This window comes from Cynoglossus semilaevis, chromosome 5 (genome assembly GCF_000523025.1).
Source record: "Cynoglossus semilaevis isolate Cse_v1.0 chromosome 5, Cse_v1.0, whole genome shotgun sequence".
Lineage (NCBI taxonomy): Eukaryota > Metazoa > Chordata > Actinopteri > Pleuronectiformes > Cynoglossidae > Cynoglossus > Cynoglossus semilaevis.
This window is the reverse complement of record NC_024311.1, coordinates 3,242,588-3,253,620: the sequence shown is the minus strand read 5'-3', so window position 1 is coordinate 3,253,620 and position 11,033 is coordinate 3,242,588. Positions and strand designations below refer to the sequence as shown.

Here is an 11,033-nt window from a genome sequence, read left to right as displayed (position 1 = left end):
CAAGGCGCTGTCGGGGCCGGTGTCAGTGAAACGCACCTCGGTTGGTGAATCGGGTTCTGTGGTATTTCAAAAAAAAAAAAAAAGGATGTGATGTGAATCCGATACTGGTGCAGTTTTCAATTTTGTTTCTTTTTTTGTACTCACTGGTGTACTGCTCGCCCACCAGCGGCTCGCTCTCTACTCCACCGCTGATGGCATAGATGTAGAAACGATAGAGTGTGCCTGGATGTAGGTGGGTAAAGTCAGCGTAAGCATTAGGAGAGATGGGCATCTGAAGAGGTCGCGTGTCCCTGCCGTCGGGGCCCACCGGGGTGAAGATCACCCGGTACCCTGTCACCTCACTGGGTGGACCTGTCCAGGTGATGGTGATCTTCACATCTGAGACCTCGTAAAACTGCAGGTCTGTGGGTGCTGGGACTTCCTCTGCAGACAGGAAGTAGGAGATGGGTTGACGCGGGTTATTTATAACAAACTATTCCACCCATGAGTACATTTGTTTTAAAGGTGAGAAGCTGCGAGTTTGTTGTCGTTGAGTGTTAGTACCGGGAGGAGGCGTTCCAGCTGTGTGAACCTGCAGAAAGATAGGTTCGCTCTCCCGTTGTCCCTCCACGGCGTAGATGCTGATGTTGTAAAGCAGACCGGGGCGAAGGTCCACCAGGGTGACCGAGGTCTCCGACTGGGGCAGAGTGAGCTCAGTGCTGCTGCCTTCCACCGACGGTGTGTACGTCACGCGGTAACCTGGAGGAAAACCGAGCGAGTTTTTCATTTGCAAGGATTTGAATCGTGAGCCAACGGGGAGTTCTGAGGGGTCATTGACTCACCAGTGATCGGAGCTTCAGGCCTGGACCAACTGATTCTGATGGAGGACTCGCCGACCTCATCGATGGCATGTTGAGCAGGAGTATCAGGAGCTGGAAAACGGGAGAGAGCATGAAAATCAGTCAGTACAGAACGAGGAAAATGAATCGTTTATATATGGAGAACACGCAGTACGGCGGAACACCGCTCCAACCTGTGGTCTGTGAAGTGGTCAGAATCAGGTTGGGCTCTCCCTGATCGGGGAGCTCGTAGACATTAACCGTGTATCTGCGTCCTGGCAGTAGATCGGCGATGGTGACGGAGCTGACAGAGTGAGGCAGATCTGGGGAAAAAAAGCAGAAACACCTGGTGAAACCTGGTCACTCTGTCACGCGTTACTGAGGACAGGATGATGATCAAAGGGTTCTCACCCAGAACTTTAGGCTTTGCTCCATGTTCACTCAGCTCATACTCCACTCTAAAGCCACTGATAGTAGCGGAAGCTGAGGTCCAGGAAACCACGAAGCTGTTGGAGGTGATCTCCGTCACGGACTCCGACGTGTCCACCACCGGAGCAGGCTGGGCCGTCTCTCCCTCCGACGTTTCCACTTGAAAAACACAAGGACGTCCAAATCATGGAAGTGTTCCTTTGAACTGATAGGATGGAGAGAATGTCACTGCTCACAGTCACTCACGAGAACCGTGGGTGGTGGTGAACTCGAAGCGCGTCACCTCGCGCCGGCCGTAACGCAAAACGCTGATCAGCTGCCCCTCGTATGTCACGCCCGGACGCAGCCCGCTGATGGTGTAGGAGCTGAGGTGACCTGGGATGGTGGCCTCTCGCCAGGGGGTCCGAGCGTTTTTCTAACAGGAGAAAAAAAAAAAAAAACATTTTAAATGCTGTATTTGCTGCCGGTAGAAATAATATTAGCTGAGATTGGAAGGGTTTATTGACTTGTCCGCTGCCACACTTTGGGTCCGCCTAAATATGAGGAGTTTGTGTGATGGTGCTATTCAAAATACACAAACAGCTTTAGAGGAAATGTGTTTGGCTTCTCCGAGTTCCATCAACTTCAAAATCTTTGAAGTTCTATAGAGCCAAAAGACGCGAGAGAGGGAAGGAGGATATTTTCCTTGGATCTAAAGATGGCACACAAGAGTGTGTGTGTGTATGTGTGTGTGTGTGTGTGTATCCTCTTCATCCACTTTCTGTTTGTTCATACTCAAACTTCGGCAAACATTTACGAGAAGCCTTCACCTTATTCAAAGCGCCTGTCCACATTTGCCCCCCCCCCCGCTCCCAACACAAACATCCTTTTCCCAGGCTGCACTGCAGTCTACTTTATCAATTCCAACTTTTGAAAATGCCTCAAGAGCCAAAGGGAGTGACTCACAAGTCTCCATTTGAGGATGTACTGTGTGATGTGAACAGACGAAGGGGCGTTCCACTGTATGGGGTGAGAGTCTGGCTGTTTCCCTGCCTCCGTGATGATCACCTGGACAGGTCTGTGGCCGCCTGAGGAGTGGGAGGACATCAAGAGACATTGGCACTTCATTCAAGGCATTCATTACCACTGTGTTACCCTGGAGGAGGTGTGGGTGAACGTTGGCTGCGGTTTGGTGAGAAATGTCTGTCGGAGGAGTTTATAATGCCAAAAATGTTGAGTTTATACTTTTGGCCACAAAGCTCTTGGTTTTAAGTAAATTACGGCTGGAAGTATTTTTTTTTTTTTTCAGAGCTGTGGAAAAATGAACAGTTTTGGCCAAAGTATGGTTTCTCTACTCCTGGGATAAAACCAAGCTGGCAGACTAGACCAGTTCGCACACCCGTTGACATCTGACAGTGTGAAATTACACTGGAGTACTATTTTCATCACATTTAGAGAACAAAAAAAAAAAACAAAAAAAAAACAGACAGTTCGGTCAAGGATACGCAACACGTTCCATTGCGACTACTAATGGTTTACACTCTGATCTTCTTGGTCAATGTTTGTTTTAGGACAACAGCAGAGTTGAAAAGTAAATAATCATCCAAAAGCACGTTTACACAGGAAATACTGAGAAGACCGCTCCTGCACATTTAACCTGAGCATCACCTTTATCCTCAACAGATTTTTTTCCTTCTCATAATTTCAGTGGGATCTCATTGTTGAACAGTTCTGTCCATTCTCTTAACTTATGGAGAACTTGACAGTTCTCCTCTGAAGTAATGATGGAAAAACCAACATTTGTAAAATAGTAATTCAATGATACTACACTGATATGTTCGGTTTGATGCAAAGATTCAGAGGTTGCAAATGGCAAAGGTTTAATGTTTTCAGATGGCGCAAAGACAAAGCTAGCGTTTAGCTAGAAATGTCTTTTTCTGGACTTGACTCAAGAACACTGATTCTCTCGAGTATTGACTTAGTTAGGCGACCGTTCTAAGTAGTCTTTGATTAGTCTTAAAGTCTTCCTCTTCTTCAGCAGTTTCCTAATGACCATTTTAAAAGGTCCATGAAGACCTTTTGACATGCAAGTCCTGTCCACGTCCATAAAAATCCACTTTGGTTCGATTGCATTTACTAACTTGTTCTAGATTTTATACTTATTTATACTTATGCTAACCTTTTTAAGGAATAGTGTTGGGAAAAATAGAATCTTCTACCTTGGTAATTCTGCTGAGGTTCACATCTCATTTCTCCTATGCCGTTGCCATAGCAATAGCACTGGTAGCGGATTCCATGAAGTACTTTTTCCCATGATTCTCCGATCTGGTGAAAAGCTTTGGTTTGTGGTTCCTGACACTGATCTGTGGAAGAAAACGTTTAGTTGGATGAGGAAAAAAAAAGAAAAACATAAGGCTCATTATGATTTCCTGGGCTGAAAACACACCGATAGCGTCGCACTTCCAGCGTCCACGTCCCTGCCCGAAACAGGTGCAGTTCATCATGTAGCCCTCGTCGTGTCGTTTGGAAAATTCTTGGTTTACTTCATAGGTCAGGCTGTCGACAATACACTGATCTGAAGATCGGGGGGATGGAGGGGGGACAGGATGTTCAATGATGCAATGTCTTCAACGGGCTTTGTTGTTGGTCCAGACGAACTTTGTGTTCTCACCTAGCAGCTGTGAGTGAGCAATGCAGCTCCACTCCCCACGGCCATTTCCCAGACATGTGCACTCCATCATGTGACCGTTATCGTGGCGTTTGTCCCACTTGTCGCCGACTCGATGCATCACGCCATCGTTGGTGGTGCAAACCTCCTCGTGGGCTGCCGTGGCAAAGAAACGGTAAAAAAAAAAAACAGAGTTGGTTTTTAGTTCCTTAAGAGTCTGTCCTTTTGATTGGCCTGTTGCTCTTTGTGTGCGTGTGTGTGTGTGTTAGCGGCTTTATTCGCCAAGTGTGTGTTCACAGACAAGGAATTTGGCTTCGTAAACTCGCATGTTTATAAAAGACATGGATAGAAGAACTAAAGAACATGTTACATCAGGGAGTTCTCTCTGGTCCCGCTCACTTCAGTCTAAAGTCTAAGGCCGACTGTTATGTAACGGCCTTTGCTCTCCCATGACCGCAAAAACACTCACTCCTCCCAAAATCTACAGGCAGTAATTAGGCCAATTAGTCGCTGGTTGAAAACCTCAAACAGCGTTGACTGTGAGAACAAGATGAGAACCGAAATATTTAGTGGAATCTTCTCTATCTTCTGTAAGATAAAATACGGAGTGGAGATGGTCGGATCTAAAATGGCCGACATTAACGTTTTGTCGATATGCCTCTATTGCCTAAACGCTTAATTTCCGATTCCAGTATCAACCGTCACCGATATAGCGGGGCAGTGGTGGCCTAGTGGTTAAGAAAGTGTCAGTGCCGTCTGCTTACTAATGAGATCAGTTAAAGCAGTGTTTGTCGATGATTTTCTGCCACGCCCCCCCTAGGGGACAGAAGTGGAACACCTGGTAATATTTATTTATTTATCTGTACAAACCACTGTATGGGTTGCTGGCTCGAACATTCTGCGTTCAATCCCCAGATTATTAAAATAGATTCGTAAAATGAGCTGCAATGCTGCCATCTAGTGGCCTTGGTTTATATATACAGCCGTTTTTCCCCAAAACTATTTTTAGGACATAGCTATCATATCATTTGGCGAATTGCATTATCGGGTTACATAGCTACATCATTTGGCGAATTGCATTATCGGGTTTTCATTATCGGAGGAAACACTTAACACACATAACACATACTTCCTACAGATGTTACATAATTATGCTAATATGGGCCGATATTATCCACCGGACCACCTTCAGACCAGCCGGTGCATCTCCGGTCCAACCGGGACACCTTTGGTCCGCAATTATGCAGCAAACCCCAGACTTAATTTTGACGTCATACTTTACAAAGTTAAAAAAAAAAAACAGATTGTTATTGTTGATATGAATAGAAAAAGTGTGACTACACACTCACCAGCCATGGGGCAGAACCCAAAGCGCTGCTCTCCATCATAGTTGTGTGTGGTACCACACCACCTCATGCCGTCGCGGCGTCCATCCGCGGTGCAGTCAGTGTAGTTGCGACCGCCGTAGAGGTAGGGGAAATGGCAGAGGGCGCCGTTCGAGTTTCCACCTCGTGTTGCCACAATGACTGTTGTTTTAGGAGGACAGTTTCTGTCAACACGACGTATGACAACGAACGTAAACACACTTCGGAGTTAAACGTTTCCATCTCACCGTTCCTCTCGGTACAGAATGAGTACTGCTGGTCCCTCTCGTAGTCTGAGGTTGTAGAACACCAGAGCTGTCCGTCCCCGCGTCCATCTGAGGTGCAGGAGTAGTAGGTCTTTCCCATGAAGACGAAGGGGAAAGCACACGGCTCACCGTTGGAGTTTCCACCGTAAACCTGACTTCTGACTTCTACAGGGAAGAGAAGTGAAAAAAGATCGTTTTTTTTTTTTTTTGTTCCTATAATTCAACCCTTTCGTTTCTAACTGTTACATTTTCCCTCCATGTTCTCACCCGACTCCTCACAGCGGATGCCGTTGCCCAGACAGGTACATAACATGTTCTTGTTGCCCTGGGTTGTAATCCAGCGCTGTCCATCAAAGTAACTGGCGCCAGAGTCCATGTGACAGGTTCCCTCAGTGTTAGGTTCCAGCCGCTTCTGGATCACATTGTGGGCGGGGGTCAGAACCAAGGCATCCGTGGCTGAAAAAAGTAGAAAACAATACAGAAAAAAAAAAAAACAGATTAACGTTAGGACGTTAACTTTATTAAATCTTTATTAAAAAAATGGATTTAAATTCTCACTTCGGCCTGTGTTGTGTCGTTCACACCGCGATTCTCCTCGGGCGTTGCCTAAGCACACACACTTCAGGAAGTGTCCAGTGGGGTCGGTCTTCGTAAACGTCTCTCCGATACGGAAGGATCTTTTGATGTCCTGATCATTGCACCGATCTGGTGACAGCAAGAGTTAAAAAAAACAGTGAGTTCCCACTTGAACGTACAAGAATGTACGTGCGCCCCCCCCCCAGGGGACAGAAGTGGAACACCTGGTAATAATCTGTACAGTCTACTGTATGGGTTGCTGGCTCGAACATTCTGCATTAAATCCCCTGATTATTAAAATAGATTCATAAAATGAGCTGCAATGCTGCCATCTAGTGGCCTTGGTTTATATATACAGCAGTTTTCCCCCAAAACTATTTTTAGGACATAGCTGCATCATTTGGCAAATTGCATTATCGGGTTTTCATTATCGGAGGAAACACTCATAAAGGCGGTGAGTACGTGCGCCCCCTTTTCTGAACAACCTACTTCTTGAGGTGCAGGTGATGCGTCCGTTGCCCTCCCCCAGACAAGTACAGTCCAGCATCATCCACCCTTGGTATGGTTTCTCCCAGGTCTCCCCCACGACGTAGGACGATGCAGAAGTGGTATCGTAGCATCGCTCGGCTGCATGAGACAATGAACCAAAATGGTGACTCATCAAAATATGATACGATTCAATATGGAAAAAAAAGATAACAGCGTGTGGATCTCCATCTGCCTGGTGTTTGACAATGACCATCGAATACAGTTGAAAATAGAAGAGAGAAAAAAAATCGCAATATGTTTTACATTTTCACAGTCGTAGAATTATATTAGAACATATATCTCCATAATGCGGTATTAAAACATGAGTTACACACTATCACTATAAGTCGCACATTTTAATCACTTTATCAATCAAGAAGTCACATGTTGTAAATGTTCTTTTTCCGGTCACTGTGTATTCTAATGGAAAGCGCGAACAGCACCAGTAGAAAAACACCACATGAAATCAATAAGCGTGACGTAAGTGGGACAAAGAGGTGCACGTCCGTATTTGCAGTTCTTGGAAGTCGAAAACCTGCTGTTTGTTTTTTGTTTAGAACAGCGGTACATAAACCCTACATGACATTCTGAAATATATATATATACGAGAAGGTTTCACCCACCCACAGGTTTGCACGTCCACTCTCCTTTGCCATTTCCGAGACAGACGCACTCCAGCATGTAGTCAGCGGTGTCGTGAGGCCTCTGCCAGGTGTCGCCGATTTTGTACGACCTTCCGCCTTCGTGGCAACGGTCTGCAATTTAAACAACATTTAGATTTTCTGCTTTTTGAAACTCCAGTAGTGGTGACTTTATTTTCGAAAATTAAGCAAGAATACAATGAGGAGAAAATAGCACAAAGAACAAAAACTTTGATTTTAAAATGAGCAAATTGATCATTTAAGAGGGGTCAAAAGTTGAGATTCCGATTCAGCGATAAGACAAATGTCAGTAAATTATGAAAAGAATCAGTTCATTTAAGTCAAAGATATAACTGAATGGCTAGTAAAAGTAGAAATTAGTCTCAAGTACAGACATTATGTCCAGAATGCGTCTAAAAGTTAGCAGAAAAATAGACGAAGTAATGAAAAAGTGAGTTAGTTAATCAACGTTTCATGCACAACCGGCCACGTTTCTACCAATAATATAAATATAGTTGAAAGATAAACACAAAATAATGAATGAAATAGCAACCTTTAGCCAAACAGTTAGCCAAAAACATTACTTAACTCTTAACTTTTTTTTTTTAACTGTATTTGTTTCTTTGTTCCTTCTTGTTGTTAAAGGAACCAAACACAACAACTTGTGCACACAGTGACACATGAACTCACTTGCGATGGTGCAGCTGATTTTGCCCCGACTTGAACCAATGCAGGTACAGTCCCACATCATTCCATCCTTTGGTCTTTCGTAGGTTTCACCGACATGGTATGTCCGGTCATTGTATTTGTCATAACAGGACTCCACAACTGAGGCCAAAACACAGGAAACACCAAAGGTTAACACGCGTGTGGGAGTTTCTCCTTCAGGGTAAAGACACGCCGATAAACACAGCACAATATCGCGGCTAATTATACCAGCAGAAGTTTAAAGTAGCCTCTGGAGTACTGGTACATGAAACACAGGAAACCATAGTCCTGCACCAGAGACAGGAAATGGGGCTGCAGAAACACTTCTGCCTCCACTCTCCCACTCACCTTCAGGCTTGCTTTTACATTTGATGTCTGAGTTTGCATTGCAGGTGCACACCAGTGTGCTGCCGAGGTACAGCTTCTCCCACTGCTCGCCCTGTCTGTAGGAGCGACCGTTCTCCTCACAGCCAACTGGAGAAAATGTGGCAGCAAAATTAATGAAAATTCACGGAGCGACTCTCTAGAGAAGTTAGTGACCTTTTTATTATTATTATTATTATTATTACTGTATTATTTTCAAACATACTGCAGTTCTGTCTGTCCTGCAGGGTTCGTGTGAACTAAGATAAATGTCATGGTATTATTTTCAAACATACTGAAGTTCTGTCTGTCCTGCAGGGTTGCTTATATGCCCTGCTTATATCATTTTCTACGCCATCTACTGGGGAAATGTAGGTATTACAGGAAGAGGCAGAAGTATAATGAGAATATAAATAAAGGGGCAGAAGTATAATGAGAATATAAATACATTATATCATTTAAAAAAGAAAAATTGGAGGGCCGGATTAAAAAGATGAACGGTCCACATCTGGCCCCCGGGCCTTAGTTTGCCCAAGCCTGGTTTAGATGCATTATCACGGCTCGAAAAAGCATGGCTTAGGTTAAAAATCATATAGTTAGATCATGAATAAAGGAAAGGGTATAAAAAGGAAAAAAAAAACATAATAATAATAATAATCTAAATAATAAGAAAAAAAGATAATAATAATAATAATCTAAATAATAATCTGGTAATAGTCTCCAGATTCATGCCTTACATGACAAATATTCACAAGCTCAGTTAACTAAAGTCCACTGTTTCAGTGCGTGCGTGTGTGTAGATATTAAGTAAATAAAGTAAATGCACACACGACTTGAATGTGATAACTTTACCAAAGTTAAACATTATGTGTTTAATTCAATTCTTTCAACTCCATAATTGGCTTAAATATCGCAGTTTGCACGACGGTGTTTTAACAGAATCTGCACTGCCGGAGATGAGTCGTGATATCATTGTTACGTAAGGTATTTCTTGTTATCAACCAACTCAGTAACAGACAGTAATAATAACATTACAATGCACGCAGATTAAAATATTTTTGTAAACTGGAACATCGCGCATTTTTACAAATAATGTATGTTTTTAAAAAGCAAATTGACCAAAAAAAAAAAAAATCTTTCCTACTAACCTGCCGTCAGACCCGACGTATCATGGAGTTCGGGATACACTTGATATTGTCCAGTTTGTCTTCTGTTCTTCTTTGGCAGAGCGTGGACTGCGCTGCTGACGCACAGCGCAACCAGCAGCCCTGTCAGGGGGCCACCGGGCATTTTGTTAGGAAAGTTAAAAAAGAACCAAAACAACAAAAACTATATTATAGGATAGTTGTTAGGGTAAAGCTTGAACTCTGAAGAGCTGTGCTGTGGTTTGGTTTCTGTTCCTGGATCTCTGCTCCCCCTGCGCTGCTTCTTGCAGCCGGTGCACCAGACCGAGGAGAGGGGAGCGCATCGGTTTTATACCCGCCTACAGCACCTCCACAGGCAGAGGGAGGGTCCTACATGGAGATGGACTGACCCGCCTGAGTGTGACTCAACACTGCTGACACTGGACACTTTATTTAATAAATAAATAAATAAATAAATAAAAATAAATAAAACAAAGATGAGATGCAGAGGATGAGACTTCGGATATAAAAAATATTTTAATCTCAAATATTTTAATGCTCAAAATATCATTACAAATACAAATCAACACTTGTTTCCACACAAGTGATAAAAAAGATTACTTTATATGATGAAATATATTTTATCCTATTTAAATGTACACATATGAAGCGTCAAAAACCTTACTATCAATTTAAACAATCGCCATTTTTATGATTAAATTAATTGGTAATAGAAATGTCAAGTGGTCATGTTGAAGTGTTTAAATGATTCACTTATTTTCCTGAAAACAAAAAGGGAAAGTATTAAAACAGTTTTGGGAATTTTTTTTTTTTTTTTTTTTTTTTTTTTTGGGTCGCAGCAGTGAAACCGGATCATCAGCTGAACTCACTCATCATGTCTGTGGATCTGACGTCAGCTACTGTCTCAAAGACGGCTGTCTTGCCCTGTAATTCCTGTCACAGGGCTGTTGGAATGAGAGCGGTCTCACAGTCAAACAGTGAGCAGACAGTTTTTTTTTTTTTTTTTTGGCGAAACAGAGGAAGAAAACAGGCAAAAACATGTTCCTTGTTTTTAAAGCCGGTGTGACTAAGTCACCAAACTTTGCCATGTGGAAAAAAACACATCCACACATTTTCCAGTTACCAGCAGGGGAGAGTCAGAGCACAGGGCTGGGATAAACCCGAGTTTGAATAATAAAAGCAAGTGGTAAAAGAAACATTGTATGACTTTTTACCCTGAGCTGTTGAGTCTCGGACTTGGATTAATGTGCTGTCTCCGTGAAAGCCTCTGAGGTAGCATCTGGACTGTATCACTGTTATCCAACTACATACTGTATGTAGACCAGCAGCGATTTATGTCTGGAAGTTTAGACCTGTGAAAACCTGATATGATAATACTACCAGACATGGAAACAGTATTACTGCAAAGCACAAATACTGTGAGGATGTGATTGTGTTAGAAAAAAAATAGTTTATGTGACAGGTCATGGCCCTCCCTGCCACTAGAGGGCACTGTGCAGACCTCCTTATATCATAATTGGGATGGGAAATATATCACCATACGTATAT

General features: G+C 43.3%; 1 protein-coding gene across 1 annotated transcript in view; it reads right to left on the bottom strand.

The window, feature by feature from the left end:
* The window catches only part of LOC103378692 (fibronectin-like), a 24,777-nt gene extending 14,969 nt beyond the window's left edge, over positions 1–9,808 (bottom strand). Inside the window, exons 1-20 of the mRNA XM_025055412.1 lie at positions 9,489–9,808; positions 8,326–8,451; positions 7,960–8,097; positions 7,252–7,383; positions 6,590–6,727; positions 6,083–6,229; positions 5,792–5,980; positions 5,507–5,689; positions 5,244–5,420; positions 3,898–4,050; positions 3,673–3,801; positions 3,446–3,589; positions 2,193–2,314; positions 1,494–1,662; positions 1,230–1,406; positions 1,013–1,141; positions 822–911; positions 544–738; positions 145–423; positions 1–56 (exon numbers count right to left, since the gene is read on the bottom strand). The exon at positions 1–56 is cut by the window's left edge and continues 10 nt beyond it. Coding sequence (XP_024911180.1) covers positions 1–56; positions 145–423; positions 544–738; positions 822–911; positions 1,013–1,141; positions 1,230–1,406; positions 1,494–1,662; positions 2,193–2,314; positions 3,446–3,589; positions 3,673–3,801; positions 3,898–4,050; positions 5,244–5,420; positions 5,507–5,689; positions 5,792–5,980; positions 6,083–6,229; positions 6,590–6,727; positions 7,252–7,383; positions 7,960–8,097; positions 8,326–8,451; positions 9,489–9,630 — 3,015 coding nt within the window. The 5' untranslated portion in view covers positions 9,631–9,808. The remainder of the gene's footprint in view (positions 57–144; positions 424–543; positions 739–821; positions 912–1,012; positions 1,142–1,229; positions 1,407–1,493; positions 1,663–2,192; positions 2,315–3,445; positions 3,590–3,672; positions 3,802–3,897; positions 4,051–5,243; positions 5,421–5,506; positions 5,690–5,791; positions 5,981–6,082; positions 6,230–6,589; positions 6,728–7,251; positions 7,384–7,959; positions 8,098–8,325; positions 8,452–9,488) is intronic.
* Positions 9,809–11,033: the final 1,225 nt, after the last annotated feature.